Genomic DNA, 19,855 nt, shown 5'->3' with positions numbered 1-19,855 from the left:
AAAGATAGCAAAAAGGGGGAAGTTTATAGACACTCTGACTCTGTGCAGTGGTTTTTATAAACATGAAAGGTTTTCGGATAATAAACATCAGACAGTCCCAGGTTCCCTCATCCAACCAGAACTGTCTCAGAGTCCTTGACATCAAGGTCCATGCCAGCCTGCAGGCCAGCATACTTGTTCTTGAACTCCACTCTGTAGGCATCCTGTAGAGATTGTGTAGCTCGCCAGAAGATATGACCACATTGTACCGGAGAACCGGACGGATGAGAAAGTTCTTCCTTTATGTACCTCAACCACATATCTAGGGGTCGTGGGCAAAGGAAAACAATAAACCATTGCCTGTGACTAGACATAGCACATCTTTACAATGAGTGAGTGCCAAAATTAGACTACCTGGCTCTGTGGGTCCAAACTGGTGCAGACATCGCTCATAACAGTCTCTCAGGTGATGGATGGAATTTCCGCCCTGTGTAAATGCTACAGTCAAACAGATTCTGGAGAAATGCATCACAATAAAAATATGTTCCTTTGCAAAAAGGTTTCCATCTAAATTAGCATTTACAAAAGACAATGAAGTGATGATAAAAACCTGCTTCTCAATATCCAGCATGGTGCTAAAGAACTGCAAAATGTGAGGCTGCAGCCCGTGCAACCTGAAATGATAAGGAGATGGAATGTGAGACGTCCACCAGGTGGACTCCATCATCATGCCTCAGGTAACAACCTCTTTAGCAAAGAAAATGCACATTGAGGGCATGACTGAAAACTGCAAGGCATTCTTTATATATATATATATATATATATATATATATATATATATATATATATATATATATATATACAGTCACGTGAAAAAGTAAGTACACCCCATGTAAAGTTTTGACTTTTTCAACCTATTTCAACATACAGCTATTTGATCTTCAGTTCAACAATATTGATAGATAAAGGTGATATAATATTGTTGCGGATATGAGGACTGTATTTTTTTGATTGTGTGTATTATTATTATTATTATTCTGCGCCTCCTGCCTCCGGAGCTGTGTAAAGGTCAAAGGGCATCCCATAATTAGTCCATAAAGCATCCACACCACAGCCAATCATAGAATACCCCTGTTCAATAGTTATATCTTATGTGTTTTAGGGTAAGGCTGTGTCTCCCATTAATTGAAATACTCCATTGCACCAGTGAAAGAGATAGATTCCCTTCATTCCCACTCCCAAAAACCTCCATTCCCCCTTTCGTCGATTGAAAACTACCTCCGCTCCAACAATTGCCGCCATTGGCCACGAGGCAGGGTTGGGGAAGAAAGGCGGGTCCTCACCTCGTCATAGAGGGGAGGAGTGAGTCAGCCCCACTCAACCAACCACGAACAAGGGGTTGGACTTGGAGAGGGTGTGGAAAGAAACATCGAGGAGGTTCGCGAAGGTTGAGGGGCGGGGCCTATATAACCCGCAGGCAGGGCGTTTCCCAAGCGGCAGAAGAGAGATGAGATTTTACAGAGAGACGAGAGGGAGTCCAAGGAGTTGAGTCCGAGAGAAGTCCAGAGTTGCGCTGCAGATCGAGCCACCGAAACTGCACTTACTGCAGCTCGAGCCACCGCAACTGCATTTGCTGCAGCTGGAGCCACCGAAACTGCAGCCACAGCAGCGTGAGGCCTGGACGGCAGTTTGGAGCAGGGCCGCAGAGGAGCGGCGGCTGCCCAACGAGTCAATCGTGCTGAAGGACCAGTGGACCTCCCTATCCCGCCAGCCATCCATCTCCCGCCAGTCCTATCATCATTCCCCGTGTGAGTCTGTCCTTGTTTGTTCTGTCCCTGGGTTAATTAAGACTGTAGGTAAGCTAGCGTTGCACTGTGTATCTAATCTCGTCTGTAAATAAACGTGACTGCTTTCTTCTTGATTATATGTGTAAATAATAAATCCAATTACTCTTCTGTACGTCTTCTTCCTCTTTGTATTCGGTCGCTTTAGAGTTTTCCCGATTGAATAGCGGTGGCGCGATCCGGCCAAAGTTTGGGGCAAATCGGGTATTAATCGGGGAAGCACTGTTTGGTCGCGGTCATACCACCGCTCGGTCAAAATAACATCCTTAACCGCGTCCGTAACAATATAACAAATATCATGAAACATTTACATTTTGTAGTCCATTGTATAATTTAAATAAACATAAATGCAAATTTCGCATGTGAAAAAGTAAGTACATCAAGTACATCAAGTACATAAACATCAACATCAAGTACAGTACATCAAAAAGGAAGCACATTATCGTATCTGGTGGAGCAACTTGGTACCAAGACAGAAGTCAGGTGAACAGGTCAGAGTGTACAAACCTGCAAAACACACGGCGTGCCTTCTTGTATCCACCAATGTCATTGGCCCAAAAGAGGTATCGCGCTTTGGCATGGCTGCTCAGGGAGCGAGAGCTAGCAAGCACCGACTGCTGTGAAGCAAAATAATAATGTTACCCCTCAATACACGTAGTACCAGTTATAAATGGCGATGAAAGCAAACTTATCACAGTAGAATGAAGTTTGCAAGAGTCGGCAAAAAAAAAAATCCTCATATTCCCACCATCTCAGCCCCAAAAAGGATTTTGTCCAAAATTAAAAGGTTAGCAAACACACCTGATACATTTGCTCAGTTTCTTGGATGCTTTGCTTGTCTTCGCTCCATTTCATCTGTAGTAGCCACAAGGGCAGCACTTCCTGTCATGGTACACAGCAGTAAGTTCGAACAATAAAACTTAATTGACCAGCAAGGCTGTATTAACAACCCAATCAGAAAGGAAGACAGAGATAATGCAAAATCAATTTCAAAGGCTGTGTGCACATCTTGGTAACATTTACATTTTCTGGCAGAGCAGCGAAACCTTCCTGGAAAGATGACAGTGCTGCAGGTGGGTCGTCCCATAATAACCTCGCCAAGGTGATCCAAGCATGTACATGTAGTGGGAACTTGCGCACCATTTCCCTTGCTGTCGTCTTTGCTTTGTCTGACATGTTGGCTTTTTGTAAAGTTTTCACCTGTGCAGCATAACAGCAGAGTGAGTGAAGGGAAACAAAAGAATAGCAAAATGCTTGGTCCAGAGGGGAAAGCTGCAAAATAAGCAATCTGTTCTAGAGGTAAGCAAACGGTAGAATTTGTGACTTTGTCACGCACACGCACATCCATCTGCATGTGCGCACCATTACAAACTAGCTTCCGCAATGTCAGAATGTCCTCTGCAATTACTAAAGCAAATGCAATCTCTTTAACCGACAAGGATTACATTGTCCGTTTGAAATTTCCATCCCAGCAGTCAAGGAAGCAATTTGGAGTTGGTCCCAGGGTACCGGCATCAATCGGCTACACTTGCAAAAAGAGATTGGTGTCCCCCAATAACACCCTAACAGCCCAAGGTCTCTGTAATTACGCACACCGTGGCCATAGGCCGGGCACATGGGAAAAAAAAAAAAACCACCTTTGGAGGCCATTTTTCCCCGCAAAGCGGGGGTTGGCCTTTTTCGGGAACTGTGGTTGTTGTTGTTTTTCGGTCCCCTTTTTGAAGCAATGTTTTTACGGCCGGATGCCCTTCCTGACGCCAACCCTTTTTGCCGCCTTTAACGACAAACAGGGAATTACCAGTGAACTGGTACTCAATTAGCCGACCTCGGAAGGATGACAGGCTGAGTCAACCCCCCTGGCGTTAATTCAGCGATCGACCGGGATTCGAACCCAGGATCCTAGGATCCTAAGCCGGCACCCTAGCCGCTAGCCCAACATGAGTATTGTGATAATCCAGTCTGTTTGTCTGCAGAATAACGGGACAACGAGGACTGCTAAAATCGCCAAATTTGACAAATATTCATATTGTGAACGTCTCGGACGTGTTCAACTTGAGCTCGCTAAGAAAATAAGTCCAACCCACATTTACTCAGACCGGGCCACGTGACTATAGCCAAGCACCCTCAGGGGCGGTATTGGTCTAACAGAAAAATGGCATGAGTCAGCACCTCCTTCCAGTGTGTTCTCGTTGCTTTTAAACATCGCTGAGCTGTACCTAATTGGGGAAAATGGGAAGGAGGGGTTGCAGTCACCTTGTAATTTTGCTGCATTTGTAATGATATCCCTTTAAAAACAAGTTTGATTTACAAAATAATGTTGATGTTTAATTTACAAACTAGAATGGCACTCGGCAGAGCACATTCATCCTCCAGGCTGAATAGTTTATATTTTGTATCCACCGATAGACCAGATCTGGATTCGGACCTGAACCAAAATCTAATCGGCTTGTTCTTGTCACCTAACCAACTCATCCACATATTTTTGTCATAATCCTTCTTGAAATGTAATATCGTTTTTGACACCATCAATCAATGGTGAAGAATCACTTTTTTAATTCTAGTATCCGGATCCAGATATTCACCAAATTCGAATCAACTCATCATCGTCACACACCCGACCTGTCCACAAAATTGTCTGAATCTGTCCACAACTTTGAGATATCCTGTTCACAGAGAGACAAACAGACAGAGGTGAAAGCACAACCTCCGCCCACCTTCGGTGGCAGAGGTAATTTTCGAGGATGATTCAACTCGAAATAAAGTACGAATCATTTGGGTTAAGATCATCCTCAGGATAAACAAACCAAGCACCAGCACCCCAGTAAGCGGCCCATGACTTGTTGCAAATGGACAAGTGGACGGCACAGGTGTAGAATAACAGGTAGCTACCAAATCTAGCACAAACTGCAAGCCTTAACAGTTTTCTTACCCACTGCATGTGGAGCTTCTCGCCCAGCAGGCCTGCGTCATGTGCACGTTCAAACACAGAGAGTGTATACACCATCATCTAAAATAAAAATGAAAATCACCATGTGCAATAGTATGTGCACAATTGCACCCAAAATATCAAAGGTAATGGGTAAGAAACCGAATCCAAAGCGATAGGCAAACAAGACGATTATACAAAGTGGAAATGATGCAGAGCGCGTTTTCCTACTTTTTTCACTGACACCATCCTCGTCTTTCTCTTCCGTAGCCGCCACAAGCAGAAGTTGATGTACAATCTCCACATCTCCTCTAATCGGTAAAAATAAAGAAATAAACCAATAAATACATACATTAAAAACAGACCTTTGCATTCAAATCACACAAATTCGGCGATGGTGGAGGATTGGGTGGGGACAGCACAACCACAGTTTCTCAAGAAAGCCAATTGGAGTGCTCTGCCTGTGTGTTAAAAAGAAAAAAAAGAAAGAAAAAGGTACACCCTCTTTCATGAAGAAGTGAATCCTACCTGTGTTGAGAACCTTTATTGCTTCCTCATACACTGTGTAACTCTTCTTCTCTCTCTTAGCCAAGCTCAAAGAACCCTTCACTGGGGCCTCCATCAAGGGGGCCGCCACCAAGTGCTGTTTTAGCTGTTGTTTTGCAAAAATATCCCAAGTTGCTGGGTCATTGGAATGGTGTTCCCACAGGCTGCACAACACAAGATATGGATGGATAAGAACGATTTATTTTTTGTGCAAAACAGAGAAAACACTTAAAAAAGACAAAACGCATTGAACCTTGCTTTGTGATAAATTTAAGACTTCCTCTTCTGGTCATCAAACACTTACTCAGCCTGCATCTCTGCGCACAGCTTCTGCGTGAAGGAGAACAACTTGGCAATGTTCAACAGCAAGACGTGGAATTTCGCATCTGTCACACAAAGCAACATATGAAGAGTGCAACCGATGGTGGGAAAAGACTGCTCTTCTCAAATACAAAGCAAAAACTGGTGGAGGTGTTAATGGTGCAGTGGGTTCGTACCTGGAACCTGCACTGTCGCATTTCTATATACTACTCTCGCAACGTCACCATTCATTACACATTGTGGAAAGTCATGTTCATTCTGGTGGAAGGGGGAGGAGGGGGAGAGAGTGGGAAAGAAGAGAGGTTTTCAGGGTGGTAATTTCACTGAAAGGTCACATTACAATACTACAGCCTTAAAAAGCCTTTTCAATAATATAATTATTATTACAAATGATAGGACTCACCTCTTTAATCTTAGCCCTCAGCAGCAGGTTGCGTCGATTGTGCAACGAATGGGCATGCAGCAGCTCCATGCGGAAATACTACAAAGGGCACAGAAGACGAGCAATGTTCGCCCAAAATCACACAAGGCAGGCATTAATGCGACCGTGTTTGGGTTACACAAATCCCAAATGGGTTATTCACAGAGAACGGAACTTGCCAGGGATAGCTCCAAAAATCTGGATAAACATGAGCCACAGTGACAGTCATTGTTGTTACGTGATTTATAGTAAGCAGAGTATTCCTTATTATTTTATTGGGGTTTTCTTTATGTGTTGAGGAAGGATGAAAGTGACTGGTTGAGAAGAGTGATGGCAATGAATGTAGAAGGACGTAGAGGACGGGGAAGACCGAGAAAGACTTGGCTAAAGGTGGTGGAAGAAGAAATGCGGGCAAAGGGGTTAACAAGGGGAGATGCAGAAAATAGGGCAAAATGGAGAAGATTGTCATGGGGCCCGCAAGGCTAACCCCCACTCCAGCAGGGAAAATGGCCTTAAAATGCCTGTTGTTGTTTTTGTTGTCTACCATCTTTGGCTCAGGAAAGAGCTGTTGCACTTCTCCATTCATGTGTAGCACCAATTGCTGGGGGATAGGGATGATGCAGTGCCCCCCTATAGGTTAGAACAGGAATTTGGAATTTGTTTGGGGTGCCTGGCACCTACTCTTCCGGTCCACCAACTAAATGCTGCCAGACAGGACACCAAGTTTAACATCCATCCCAGGGACGGGACACAGTGATGCCTCACACTGCATGCAAAATACCAGGATGACAGTTTATACTTTATAGCTGGGCCAATATTTAAACTCAAGCTAGATGGCTGAAAGGTAAGTGTGTGTACCTCTAGGCCCTAGGGTATCCTACCAGTCCAGCTGTTGCAATTGTTACGTGCTCCTCCCCAAACCCCGGTCACGGTGTACCTCCGAGCCCCGGGAGGAGTCACGGCACAAAGATGTGTTATTCTGTATGTCAAAGATCAATGGTGAAACCACACCAATTGTTACCAACAAACAAGTATTGTATTAAGGTCACACAAGAATAACAGTACAATAACAATATTAATCAATTGTACAACCAATATATTGTTGCGGATCTGCCGCCGGCCTTCTCCCCTTACCAAGGGGGGATTAGTCCCCTTGTCTTGACTGACCTGGCGCAACCCGGGACCTATTACGTCCCTTCCGGACAGCGCTAAATAGGGTTGCAGGACCAAGTTCGCCGTTACCGAAGTACTAGCGCTGCCCTGGAAGCGAGGAAATACGCCCCGCACGAACCACGTGTGTTGATGATACGCCGAGCGGTTTGCGTACACGTGATTCGCGCTATTATTAATTACGAGACCCCGATTCAAGCGGTTCTATTCGTACCACGCTTAGTCAATGGCGAAATCACAAAGACGATCGAATTGGGAAGAAAGGAAGAACAAATGGTTTAATTACTATCACACGTATGTACAGTACAGAATGAAGAGACACAGAGCAGCTTATACAGTCTTATTCTTAATCCCAAGGACACGGGCCCGTCTCTCACACACACTCACACGGGGATTGCTGATGGCAGGTGGATGTTCACCAGCGCATTCAGGGATGGCTCCGTGCAGCTCTCTCGGTCCCCGGCATGTCCCTTGGAGATGGATGTAGGTGAAAGCAGGAGCTCGCCGCGTGTCGTCTGAACGGAGCGGGTTATCACGGGGCGAATGGTAGGGAGCGGACTTTGGCGCGGCTGGCGGTTATTCACTTGCGGTTATGGCCACGCTTACTCGCGTGGCTGGAAATGCGCTATATGCGTTTACCGGCGCGTCTGGCTGCGCCCGCGTACTTGTACGGTTCAACGCCTCTTCCTCTCTCTCTCTGCGCAAGTCCTCAAACAAATCCTTTACGAGCAGGTCCTTTTGCCACTGCTGTGTGCACACGAGTCATCTTATGAAGCTCCCTCTCTGCAAATCCTTTGCAACGCGCTTATCCTCTGCCAGTCCTTCTCAATCAAGTGTTCCCACGCTAGTCCTTTGCAAGTCCTTCAACCAAGTCCTAGTCCTTTCGAGGGCTTTTCGCAGCGGGTTATATAGGCACGCCCCGCGAACCTTCTGGAACTCTCCAGACACGCTTCACCACGCCCTCTCACGCCATGCCGCTCGAGCTCTGATTGGCTGGTGGCACTTACCGTCATCGCCTCTGCTGCTCCCGACCTCAACGCCGCCCCCACCTTTTTAGGCCTACCTCGTGTTACTCGACTGGTGGTCAGCCAAATGGGGCGCGGGATGGATTGCGCCCATAGAAGTAGAATTGGAGGTTGGAGCAAAATGAATGGGGCCTACTCTCCTGTCTTTACACAATGCAGGTACTAAGAGGGGAAATGGCCTATTCTTACACATACTAAGACATAACTACACTACAAATGGGCCTATATGTTGCTCGTGGAACTAACTATGGGGGGGCAACCCTTTAACCTTTAATGACCTCAATGTGCCAATCTCAAAACCGCAGCAATATCATTCCGATGATGGTACCATCAGTTTCGTACAATATAACTCACTGTGCTCCAAGTGAGCAAAAATAACATTCCCAATGTCTCTGTCCCAGCTTCAAACAAAAGTCGATCCACGCTCCATTGATCGTCAGAACGATGCTGTATCGAGACCAGAATCCCGCTCGGTTGACAGTCACACTGCCAAAGATGGGCAAAAGTGTCAAGAGGTGGCTGGGAAATCACACCTTCGGGTATGGACGTTCAACGGCTCCCAATCAGCGAACCGCAAATTCACACTCAAAATCCACGTTACACACACACACCAGGTTACGTCTGGATGCGGTGAAATGGTTGAAGCGAGGTGCAAAACCTGGAGCGATGTGAAAATCCAGCGCGAGGCAAAATGGCCAACGGTCCGTTCTCGAGACGTAACGGCACTCCAATGATTCTCTTCGGAATCAACCGCAAAACCTGTCACGCAGGTTTATCTGTCACAGCGATAACAACTCTGTCGCAGGAATCCCTTTCCCAGGAAACCCCAAAGTTCACTTGTGACCCCCGTTCGCCAGCGTTTGCTCAAAACCTCAACGCAGCTCGGCTCCTTCTCCGACCTCACTCTCTCCGCCTCCTTTTCCTCCTCTTCTTCTTCGTCCGGTTCCCGATCCGGTTTCCGGTTTCTTTTTAAAACACTAACTTTTTTTACCTTTTGAAAACAGTTATCTCCAATTCTTAAACGATAACAATAATAGTACATGCAACCAAAAATGTTTACAGTGGATGAGAACCACAACAACGGAAGTGACGAATCCGTAACACAATGCATGCATTTTAACCCCCGCACACCTCCCTGCCGAAGCACACACCGTCCTGGCACCACCAAGAAGTGATGGCTCCATTTTATTTTCTTGTCCGCAATCAGCGGGGTGACAACGCCGCCACCTCTGCAAATTTTAGAGAAATCTCCAAGAAACCAAACCCGAAGGGGTTATCTCTGCTCTATCCTCAAAGTGCTGAGCATCAACCAAGGAAGAGGCACATACAATCTTTAAAATGACTTGGCCAGGGTCAGAATCAACTGCTGACTTCCCAGGCTCAGAAAGAATGCTCTAACCACAACATCACTGAGGGATTGAAGGGAAAAAACCCAAGTCATATTACTTATAAATAAATAAAAAAAAATAAAAAAAAAAGAGAAAAAAAGATTAATACAGTATTTATCAGTAGAATATATTTAGGCCATTATTGAGAAAGTACGGAAACATTTTTTTCTCTGGATGTCAAAACAAAGGGTAACGTTATGATCAAAGGGTCGTCTAACCAAAATAAAAGCCTGTTATTGGCTTAACGGGAAAGGTGACTGGCTTAAGATCCTATGGTCTTGAGTTTGGGACCCTGGCGTGCCGTTGAATTAACACCAGGTGGGTCGACTCAGCCTGTCATCCTTCCGAAGTCAGCAAAATGAGTACCAGCTAGCTGGCAACGGGGGCATTGCATCAGCGGCAAAGCCACGCCCCAGAAAATGATGCAGCCAAGCAGCCACAGGCTGCATACCAATAAATAAATACATAACTAAGAAAAGTGTTTCAGATGAAATTTTGATGAAATAGGAAAAACACAAAAACTAGAATAAATATAGTTTATCCATATATGAATTTTTTTTTGTTTATTCACACATCAAATTCAAATATTGTTACGTTTGTAGGGGGTAGGGATACCATAGACCAGGTAGAGTGCATAAATTAGCATGCTCCGTATATCACGATGAAGAAGAAGAACCATGTAATAAGTAGGGAATTTGTATTAGCCCGGATGTCGTGTAAGGTGTATCTTCGTCCCCATTACGAGGAGTGGTATATTATGTTAATTAGCTTAGGGAATATGGGTAATTTATCCCTTGCATGTCGTTACCTCTGCAATTTATTTCCTTTGTCCCTTTTGGCACCACACCATAGACACAAGCCAATCGCACGCATTTAAACACCCTAATTAAAAACCTACTGAAAGACAGGAGATTGAGCGCTGCCGCTGATGACTGACTTTGGAAGCGCACAGGATGGGCGGGCAGAGGGCCGTGATGATTGGTAGGGGTTTTGATTGGCACAAGGCCGGGGTAAGATGGGACTTGCTTATAAGAGCAGGGAAAGACTGGTAGGAAGCGACTCGCTGATTGGCGAAGCACCCCAGATGACATCAGAGCCTGGGTGATAAAAGAACGCGCTAGCGGACATTTTCTTGCTCTTATTCTTGGCATAACACGCTAGCGGACATTTTCTCTCACTTCTTCTTCTTGGCTTTTCGCTCGTGGACATTTTGCTCTCTTCTCCTTGGCTCCTCGCTCTGACCGAATTACCTCTTGTGCTATCTTGTAATGGACCTCGTACGAACGGTGGACTTTGCTCTCTGGCTCAAGGAAGCTCATCGCGGACCGGCCGTGTTCCGACATCTTGCTGGTGGTCATGAGGAGGAAGAGCCATGGGTTTCCAAGCAGGAACGGCGAGTGGACAAGCGTGGCCCGTTCGATTCGCGCGCGAGGCCCGGAGTGAGCGCGACACACAGCGAGGCCTGGTTTTTGCCACCCACGCGCTGTGCACTAGAGCGAACGCATTTTCCCGCGGATCCCCGAGACGATTTTCACGACCCCTGACGAGACACCCTGACCCAAATTGAGTTAAGTGCACACAGACGCCTATTTAATTTCAGTTATTTTTCCCTTTTGTCTGTCTTTTGATCCGTTTGTAGGGACGTCCCATTTTAGGAATTTAGTTTATCACGCATTTTCTTTGTACCGACATTTATTTAAATAAATATGTTATTTTTGTACATTTTTATTTATTTGCGTTGGAGTTTTTTTTTTTCAGGTGTGGAGACGTTGAGTGGAAGCCGTTCAGGTAAGTCTCTGGGTTCTCCCCCTCGCTCTTGCTTCCCCCACATGTATTCTCCGCCATTTGAACTGAACGCCTCAGAGTAACAGTTCGTTTGTTCATCCGTGCTACCCTAAGGTGTTCACCAATGGTAGTCACGTGACAATATGAAATGGAAAAAACAAAATTTATTTTTGCTGTTATTTCGGTTACATTCATCTGAAAGACTGATCCTCTGAGACTCAACCTATTCCATGGAGGAAAAGCAACTCGGCATCGAGTTGAGTAAAGCTACAGCACCTGACCGAATTTTAGCTCACCTGGAACGCAGTGTTCAGGGGAGGTATTAGCATCACATGGTGTGCATAAGTGAGTCAGTATATAAACACACAGAACTTCTCCGAAACTACACACACAATTTCGATGAAACTTGACCACAACCATCATCACCCATAATGTACCAAATTTTGTTCACAGCATAAATAAAAATAAATTAAAAAAATCAGGGTCTAATGGGGTCGACACAGGGTGGGTAGATCAAATTGGATTCAGGTTTGTTTCTACCAGGTGAGACTAGGGGCATTTCTATACAAAGCAGGTAAGGGTAACATAAGACTCCGCAATAAAACAGGTCTCACAATTCACTCCCAAGCCTACAAGGACCACCTACAACACTACAAAGATGCCCTCTCCCGCGCCCGCTCCACCTACTACTCTCAAATTATCCACTCTGGCTCCGGAAACCCAAAAGCACTCTTCTCTACAATAAACAAACTCCTCAGCCCCCTGAACACCACCACCCAGTCATTCACAGTAGACAACTGCATCTCCTTCCTTTCATTCTTCCAACGCAAAGTTGAAAACATCGACAACAGCTTTACCACCACCGCACCCGCTCCCCCTCAAACCACCTGCCCCCCCCCCCCTTATCCTGCCATCCCCTGTCTCAATTCTCCCCAATCTCCCCTACTGACCTCTCTGAACTCCTCATAGGAATGAAAACTGCCACCTGCACTCTTGACCCCATCCCCTCCAGCTTTGTCAAAGCCTCCCTTCCTGTTCTCTCTCCACTTATCATTGCAACAATAAACTCCTCCCTGTCTACAGGCATCGTCCCACCATCCCTCAAAATTGCTGCTGTTACCCCCATTCTGAAAAAACCTGGACTAAACCCTGACACCCTAAACAACTTCAGACCCATCTCCAACCTACCCTTTCTGTCGAAAGTTTTGGAACGCGCTGTAGCCGCTCAACTCAAACATCACCTCTCTGCCAATAACCTGTATGAAACATTCCAATCCGGATTCCGCTCCAACCACAGTACTGAAACTGCTCTCCTCAAAATCACCAACGACCTTCTCCTCTCCTCTGACGCTGGCAACCTCAACATTCTCATCCTCCTCGACCTCAGCGCCGCCTTTGACACCATCGATCACACCATCCTCCTCACCCGACTTGAAACCACCTTTAACGTTACTGGCACTGCCCTCTCTTGGATTAAATCATACCTCTCTGACAGACGCCAGTTCATCTCCATCAATAACTGCAAATCCCCCACTGCTCCCCTCCCCCAAGGTGTCCCCCAAGGTTCAGTTCTTGGCCCCCTCCTCTTCATCCTTTACCTGTCCCCCCTCGGTCACTTAATCCACCGTCATGGTCTCCAATTCCACTGCTTCGCCAATGACATCCAGCTTTTCATCTCCACCAAGTCCATCTCCACCGCCACCCACTCTATCCTGACAAACTGCATGACTGAAATAAAATCCTGGCTTCAAATCAACTTCCTCAAACTTAACTATGATAAATCTGAAATAATCATTGGCCCAAAAACGCTCATAAAATCCACCAATAACTTTGCCCTCAACATCGACGGTATCCCAGTATCCACCTCCCCTCACATCCGGAATCTTGGCATCATCTTTGACCAAACCCTCTCCTTCGACAAATACACTAAACAGATCACAAAGACAGCCTTCTTTCACCTGAAAAACATCGCCCGTCTCCATCCATCTCTCTCCTCCATGGCTGCAGAAACCCTCATCCACGCCTTCATCACCTCCCGTCTGGATTACTGCAATAGCCTCCTCTATGGTTCACCCTCAACAATCACCAATAAACTCCAATACATTCAGAACTCCGCTGCCCGTCTACTCACCCATTCCCGGACCCGTGACCACATCACCCCCGTCCTTTACAAGCTTCACTGGCTCCCCATCTCCCAGAGAATCCAGTACAAAATCCTCCTCTTGACCTACAAAGCCCTCCATAACCTGGCTGACCTCTCCAGGCACACTCCCAACCGCAACTCTGCTGGTACCAACCTCCTGACCCCCCCCCCCCCCATCCGGACCAAATTCAGATCCTGGGGGGACAGGGCCTTCTCCATCGCTGCTCCCACCCTCTGGAACTCACTACCTCACACCATCAGAGACTCCTCCTCACTCACCACATTCAAAACATCACTCAAGACCCACCTGTTCAACACTGCATTCAACATTTAACCCACAGCATTTAACCCCTGACTATCTCTTCTCCTTCTCCTTCTCCTTCCTTTTGCTTTGATTATTTCCCTATTGATTCTTGTTTTTTGCAATTGTTTTTATGTTTTGCTATGCATTATGTTTTGCACTCTGTCAAAGCGTCTTTGGGCTCCCTGAAAAGCACTATATAAAATAAATGCATTATTATTATTATTATTATGAAGGGTGACGACAAATGTTTGTTTTGTTTGTCATAAAACAAAATTGATTTTAAAAAGGGCTCCAAAGCGAGCAACATAAACCAATCAGATTGTTGTTCAAGGAGGAGCAGTCAGATCTTATCAGTTTAGGCCTTCATTGCCTTGCACTCATGGAACATAACGAATGAACAAACAAAACAAACAAACTTGAAAACTTTGACAAAGAAAACAATAAAGCACACATATACAAAACAAAGTTATCTACGTTCCATAGAGTGTTTTTTTTTTGGCTCAGGTAGTAATTTCCATCATTCTGCTCCAATGGGCCAATCCAATATAGAGAGGCAGTCATTGACAATGGGAAGTGGCAAATAAAGCTAATCACAAGGAAAACGATCCCACTTTAACCCTTCCTCAAAACGCACCTCTTGGAAAAGTTTACGTGAATCGGGATGGAAACGCAAGGCTCGCAGGAATAAGCTTCGCGCACCGTCCGAGGATCGATTTTCTTCGAGTTCCCACTTGGCAGCCATTAACCACAGCACTGGGAAAAGTGCACAAAATGACAGTCAAACAATAAAAAGGGATTCCAAAACATCTTTCAAAACTCCAATATGAAATCATCAAGTACGATTGGCATGCTGTCAGTGGGAGGAAGGACTTAAACGATATAATCCATTTTGGGTGGTGGCGAGAGGCGAGTCAGATCTGCTAATTATTGCACGACTGCCATTTAAGATTCACAAGTGCACCATGAATCTTAGTCCTGACAAATCTGACTAAGCTAAACTGAAAGTCCCCCACCCTCACCCCCTACTCCATTCTCGACAAAACATTGACGACAACATGGAACAGCATGAAAGGTGAGCATATCTACAAAAGAGTGATGTGAAAGAAACATACAATTTGAGGTGGGTTAGCATGATGAAAATCATAAACTACACCGACTACTTAAAGTTAGACCAAACACACTTTCCTGACGATGACTAAAGCGGCCGAGATCACTAGAGTCTCAATGCAATGCAACGGTAAAGAATAAAACTGCAAAGATGGGTTAAGCTGACTCGGTGGCATTTGTGGTTACACGTGTCCATTCTGAGTCTGGGAGGTCAGGGGTTCATTTCCGACCTTGGCAGAGTCATATGAAAGACTTGAAAATTTTAACGTGCTGCTCCTCTCTTGATGTCAGCATATAGAGAGAGTATTGACAAACACCAATCCCACAAGTAAGGAGATTTCTCCCTAAACGTGCTCAGTTGACAGCGGAGAGAAATAACAGATGGCGAAACTTCCAGTGTGTTCCAGGAAGTACCATCACACAGGGTCAACGGCCATGTTTGTCCGATGTCAAGTACTGTGCGTGTTTTCTGTCATCTTTCTGCATGCGAGTGTATGGCATCGGGGAACCCCCTTCTATCTCCCCCACCCCCCTTCTCACATTTCTACAGATACCTTACCAATCTTGTTTGGGTGGATGGCCAACATAGATGCGTAAAGCTTGCTGAGTTGAAGCTTGCATTTCTGCAAGAAAGGAATCGCAGAAAATTTGCACAAGAACATACAATGAAGTTCACATGTTCATATCAAATCTAAAAGCATGAGTTAACAGGAGCTTCAGAATGTTGAACCGAAATATTAAACGTCAAATCAGAACAAAACGTACCCACAGCTTGCAGAACTTGATATGCGATAACCACAGCTGTAGGTCATCCTGGGTGAACGACACGAGCCAAACGTGTCATCGGTTGCACATAGTGAGGGCAGAGGAGACTGCCACAACCGTTACAGGGTTGTTTCTATCCGAGCCATTATTCGATGCACAACTTCAGCAATTACGTGTGAAAAAGTCAAGACAACATCAAGTGAAGCTTCAGAGAGGTAAACAATATACGACCACAGAAGACTGCTGACCTTCCATTTTGCCTCGGCCCTTTTGAACAGTGTATGTATTCGAGTCACACTTGCATACTCGATCTCTTTCTTAAAATGATAACCTGTAGCCTGTAGAAGTACCAGAAGTACCAGAAGGACCAGAAGGACCAGAAGGATAGGGGTAGAAAATGTTGGGGTGGGGGTTATAGTTTTGTTCTTCAAAAGTTTGTCTTTTCAGCTTATTCTCAAATTGCATTGGTTACTTGTCAATAGCCAATATGTGCTTACAGCACACCGACATTCACTAGGATTCACAAAGATGCTGTGAGCCATCAGCAGATGTGGGATACAAACCTTGCGCCGCTTTTTGAGAAGAGCCAGAAGGTTGATCTCGTACTGCACGGGAGACAAGGAAACAAAGGGAGGAGGCTGGGTTAAAAAATTAAAGGTTAAAAAGGGCAGTTCTAAGAATGAAATTGGAAGAAAAGAGAATGTACCAGTATTTGCAACCATGTGATCAAATGTATTGGCCCGATCTCCCAATGGTGACAAGTGAGAACTACAAGCCTCCGATATACCACTTCTCATCATGTGATTGTCGGCAAAGCAACGAGCACGTTTACCCTCTTAAGTGTCATAAGCAATGGCAGGGACTTACACCACCGAAAAGGAAGAGGGCCTAGAGCATCATCTCCTTGCTCAACTTCCTTTACAAACTGTTGACTATTAATCCAGTTGTTGGGTTTCAAATCAGACCTCTTCCAGTTCCAGGTATGATTACCATGCAGGTAAAGTGCTTGTTTCGTGCTGCTATCAACCTATTGTGTCACTCTTGTTCGTTTGGAAATCTACGAACTGCATCCCACTGCCTCCAACAACTTGCCAGTTTACAACCCTTGGCCTGACACTGTTAAGCCATTCAACATGGCAGAGAAATGAAGATCACGTGAACCGTGAGTCACCTGAAAACTAACAGGTTGACAAGTATTTACAGAAGATTGCAGTGTCACATAAGAAACAGACTTTGCCCATAGCACTCAAAAACCCCTTATACAGTCAACCATATCACTAACAAGACAAAGGTGCCTCTCACATCCACAAAATTAGATAAGAAAGAGGACAGAAAGAGGAATAAGTCAGGGCATATTGACATCTTTCTCCCCATACATGAGCCAGCGACCCACATGGGTCCCAATGAGGTGTAGAGGCAGGTGAGTGAGAGTTGCAGGTAGGAGGTGCACCGTCATGTGGCATTGTGTAGTGCGAGCTCTGAAAATAATTGTTGTGGACTGAGGTTGATGCTCCAGTGTGTCAATGAGGTGTATGTGCTGGGAGATGCGAGGTTATATGGTGTATGTGCAAAAGACGTGCATTGGATCGGTCATGCTGCCTTGGCCAATGTTCATTCCACCCGGCGCTGTGCAGCACCCGCACCGCTTGTACTGCATGTGTTCTGCTTGGTGCTCGCGAAACTGGGTCTGCCCGCCAAGCCTCTCTCCTCAGGGCGTGAACTCATGAGGGTTAGGGTTGTTGAGAATGAGGAAGAGTACAATGCAGGAACTCAGCACAGACAGACTTTAATTCCGAGACTCAGCAGCACCACAAACAGAATGTGCACACTCAGGACCGACACTGACTCTGCACAGACTGCCTCTCCAGCTCTGCACTCAGCACCGACTGCCTCTGACTCTTCATCCAACCTTATTATTACCCTCCTTCCACCCTCCAGTAACGTCTGCTTTTCGGGATGCCGTCACTCTTGATTGGTCGGCACGCTGCGATCCAGAAATCGCGATTGGTCCAGGCGCGCGGGAGGCGGGGCATCTGGCACTGAAGCACTGGAAATGGCGATTATTCTAGTGAAGTGAAGTGAAAAGTAAGTTTGAGAAGTGAAGTGTGAGAATGATGTAGGAGAAAATGGGGTATATGAATGGGTGTTTGAGAATGCGGTATGAGAAAGTGGTTCGAGTATGGAGCTGTGAACGTTTGAGAAGGGGGGAGGAGGAGTATGGATGGTGAATGAGGATTCATGAGTAAGATTTGAATATGAAGTTGGAGAATGAGGTTTGAGAATAAGGAAGAGCACCAAGTTGGGGAATGAAGGTTTGAGAATGAGGAAGACGACCAAGTTGGGGAATGAGGGTTTGAGAATGAGGAAGAGCACCAAGTTGGGGAATGAGGGTTTGAGAATGAGGAAGACAACCAAGTTGGGGAATGAGGATTTGAGAATGAGGAAGAGCACCAAGTTGGGGGAATGAGGGTTTGAGAATGAGGAAGACGACCAAGTTGGAGGAATGAGGGTTTGAGAATGAGGAAGATGACCAAGTTGGAGGAATGAGGGTTTGAGAATGAGGAAGACGACCAAGTTGGAGGAATGAGGGTTTGAGAATGAGGAAGACGACCAAGTTGGACGAATGAGGGTTTGAGAATGAGGAAGACGCCCAAGTTGGGGAATGAGGGTTTGAGAATGAGGAAGAGCACCAAGTTGGGGGAATGAGGGTTTGAGAATGAGGAAGAGCACAATGTTGGGGAGAGAGGGTTTGAGAATGAGGAAGAGTACAATGTTGGGGAGTGAAGGTTTGAGAATGAGGAAGAGCACAATGTTGGGGAGAGAGGGTTTGAGAATGAAGGTTTGAGAATGAGGAAGAGCACCAAGTTGGGGAATGAGGGTTTGAGAACGAGGAAGACGACCAAGTTGGGGAATGAGGGTTTGAGAATGAGGAAGAGCACAATGTTGGGGAGAGAGGGTTTGAGAATGAGGAAGAGCACCAAGTTGGGGGATAAGGGTTTGAGAATGAGGAAGAGCACAATGTTGGGGAGAGAGGGTTTGAGAATGAGGAAGAGTGTGTCCTCGTACCTGTATGTAAGCGAGATAATCCTGCTTGGAAATCTGACACCTCAGCACCCTGTACTCCAGCGCTGTCACCTTCTTCACAATAGCCCTGGTAACAACACAAAGGACAAAAGTGAATGGCCAATCAATGTATATTAATGAATAGTATTAAAAAACGTCACAGGTACGAGCCTTCATGTTCGAGTGGTAAAGGTAGACCTAATCACCTTATCTCTTTGGTGGTGAAAAGACCGACCCTCTCCAGCTGTTCTAACTCTTGAAAGCGGTCCTCCAAACGACTCTGAACCCACTCAGCCATTGCACCACGAGGGCGCCAAGATAACCACCTGACCTGGAAATGCTAATTACGCTTTTACTTAAAATGTTACTTGAGATGTTGTAGGACTAGGAGAACTAAATATATACCAAAAAATAAAATTTAATAATAATCGACGTTGCGCAGGTAATAAATATGATTCTAAAACAAAATTACCTTAAAGCAAAGTCGAATGCATCGACACCAACTACATTGCCACGACCCTCATACATTGTGCAAGTGCAAAGTATTTCAATACAAAGATATACAGTACAATGTGCATACTGTATTTGACACAGGTGGACATTTGGCCCATCATGCCTGCGTAATTAAATTTATTTACTTATTTTCATTGGAGGGAATACGGGGACGTCATTAAAGTATTTGTTTTTTATTCGTTCATTTTTTTATGGTTGAAGACGATTGACCAGTGAACATGAATAGACCGGAAAAACATTCACCTTTTGACAAGACCCTCTCACTCATACAATCACCTTTTCATATCGAAGGTACCTTCAAATCCTGTCAATATCCAGGGATGTGCTAAGCAGCTAGCTATTGTAGTAAGTTCAGGACTCTCCTTCAATCAGGTTGTTTATTAAAGACGTTACCAAGCTCTCACACTCACAGAACAGACAGCAATCATGATGAGCAGCAGGCAACCACCAAAGCCACGCCCCCCAGACGTCACGACGCTGTATGTCGTACCAATCACAACATCTCCCATTCATTGAACCGACTATGAGGAAGAGGTACCCGACCTATGGGCGGGG

At 45.5% G+C, this 19,855-nt stretch overlaps 1 protein-coding gene across 2 annotated transcripts; it reads right to left on the bottom strand.

Annotated features, from left to right (window-relative positions):
• On the bottom strand, nucleotides 1–19,762 carry UTP6 (UTP6 small subunit processome component). 2 transcript variants are annotated; one of them, XM_068115762.2, is made up of 19 exons: nucleotides 18,994–19,762; nucleotides 18,791–18,875; nucleotides 16,288–16,329; nucleotides 15,973–16,062; nucleotides 15,725–15,772; nucleotides 15,519–15,582; nucleotides 14,487–14,605; nucleotides 6,020–6,097; nucleotides 5,793–5,874; nucleotides 5,600–5,681; nucleotides 5,278–5,459; nucleotides 4,981–5,060; nucleotides 4,753–4,830; nucleotides 2,847–3,023; nucleotides 2,625–2,705; nucleotides 2,331–2,437; nucleotides 590–653; nucleotides 394–466; nucleotides 1–301 (listed from the first exon to the last, which is right to left on the bottom strand). In XM_068115762.2, the coding sequence occupies exons 1-19, from the start codon at nucleotides 19,083–19,085 to the stop codon at nucleotides 108–110; spliced, it is 1,818 nt and encodes a 605-aa protein (XP_067971863.2). In that variant the 5' UTR covers nucleotides 19,086–19,762; the 3' UTR covers nucleotides 1–107. The 2 variants fall into 2 exon arrangements, with proteins under 2 accessions (XP_067971863.2, XP_067971862.2); XM_068115761.2 differs by having other exon boundaries at nucleotides 2,331–2,440; nucleotides 18,994–19,152.
• Nucleotides 19,763–19,855: the final 93 nt, after the last annotated feature.

The sequence above is a fragment of the Myxine glutinosa genome, chromosome 5 (genome assembly GCF_964187855.1).
Source record: "Myxine glutinosa chromosome 5, kmMyxGlut1.1, whole genome shotgun sequence".
NCBI classification, from domain to species: domain Eukaryota; kingdom Metazoa; phylum Chordata; class Myxini; order Myxiniformes; family Myxinidae; genus Myxine; species Myxine glutinosa.
This window is presented reverse-complemented; position numbering and strand designations above follow the sequence as displayed.

Bases quoted from the DNA above. Each gene is read 5' to 3' on its own strand.
- UTP6 (XM_068115761.2), bottom strand. From the start codon at position 19,085: ATGGCTGAGTGGGTTCAGAGTCGTTTGGAGGACCGCTTTCAAGAGTTA. The intron at 5,875-6,019 runs GTGAGTCCTATC...CCCTTCCACCAG, and splicing joins TGAGGGCTAAGATTAAAGAG to AATGAACATGACTTTCCACA. The intron at 5,061-5,277 runs GTAGGATTCACT...TTTACCGATTAG, and splicing joins AATAAAGGTTCTCAACACAG to AGGAGATGTGGAGATTGTAC.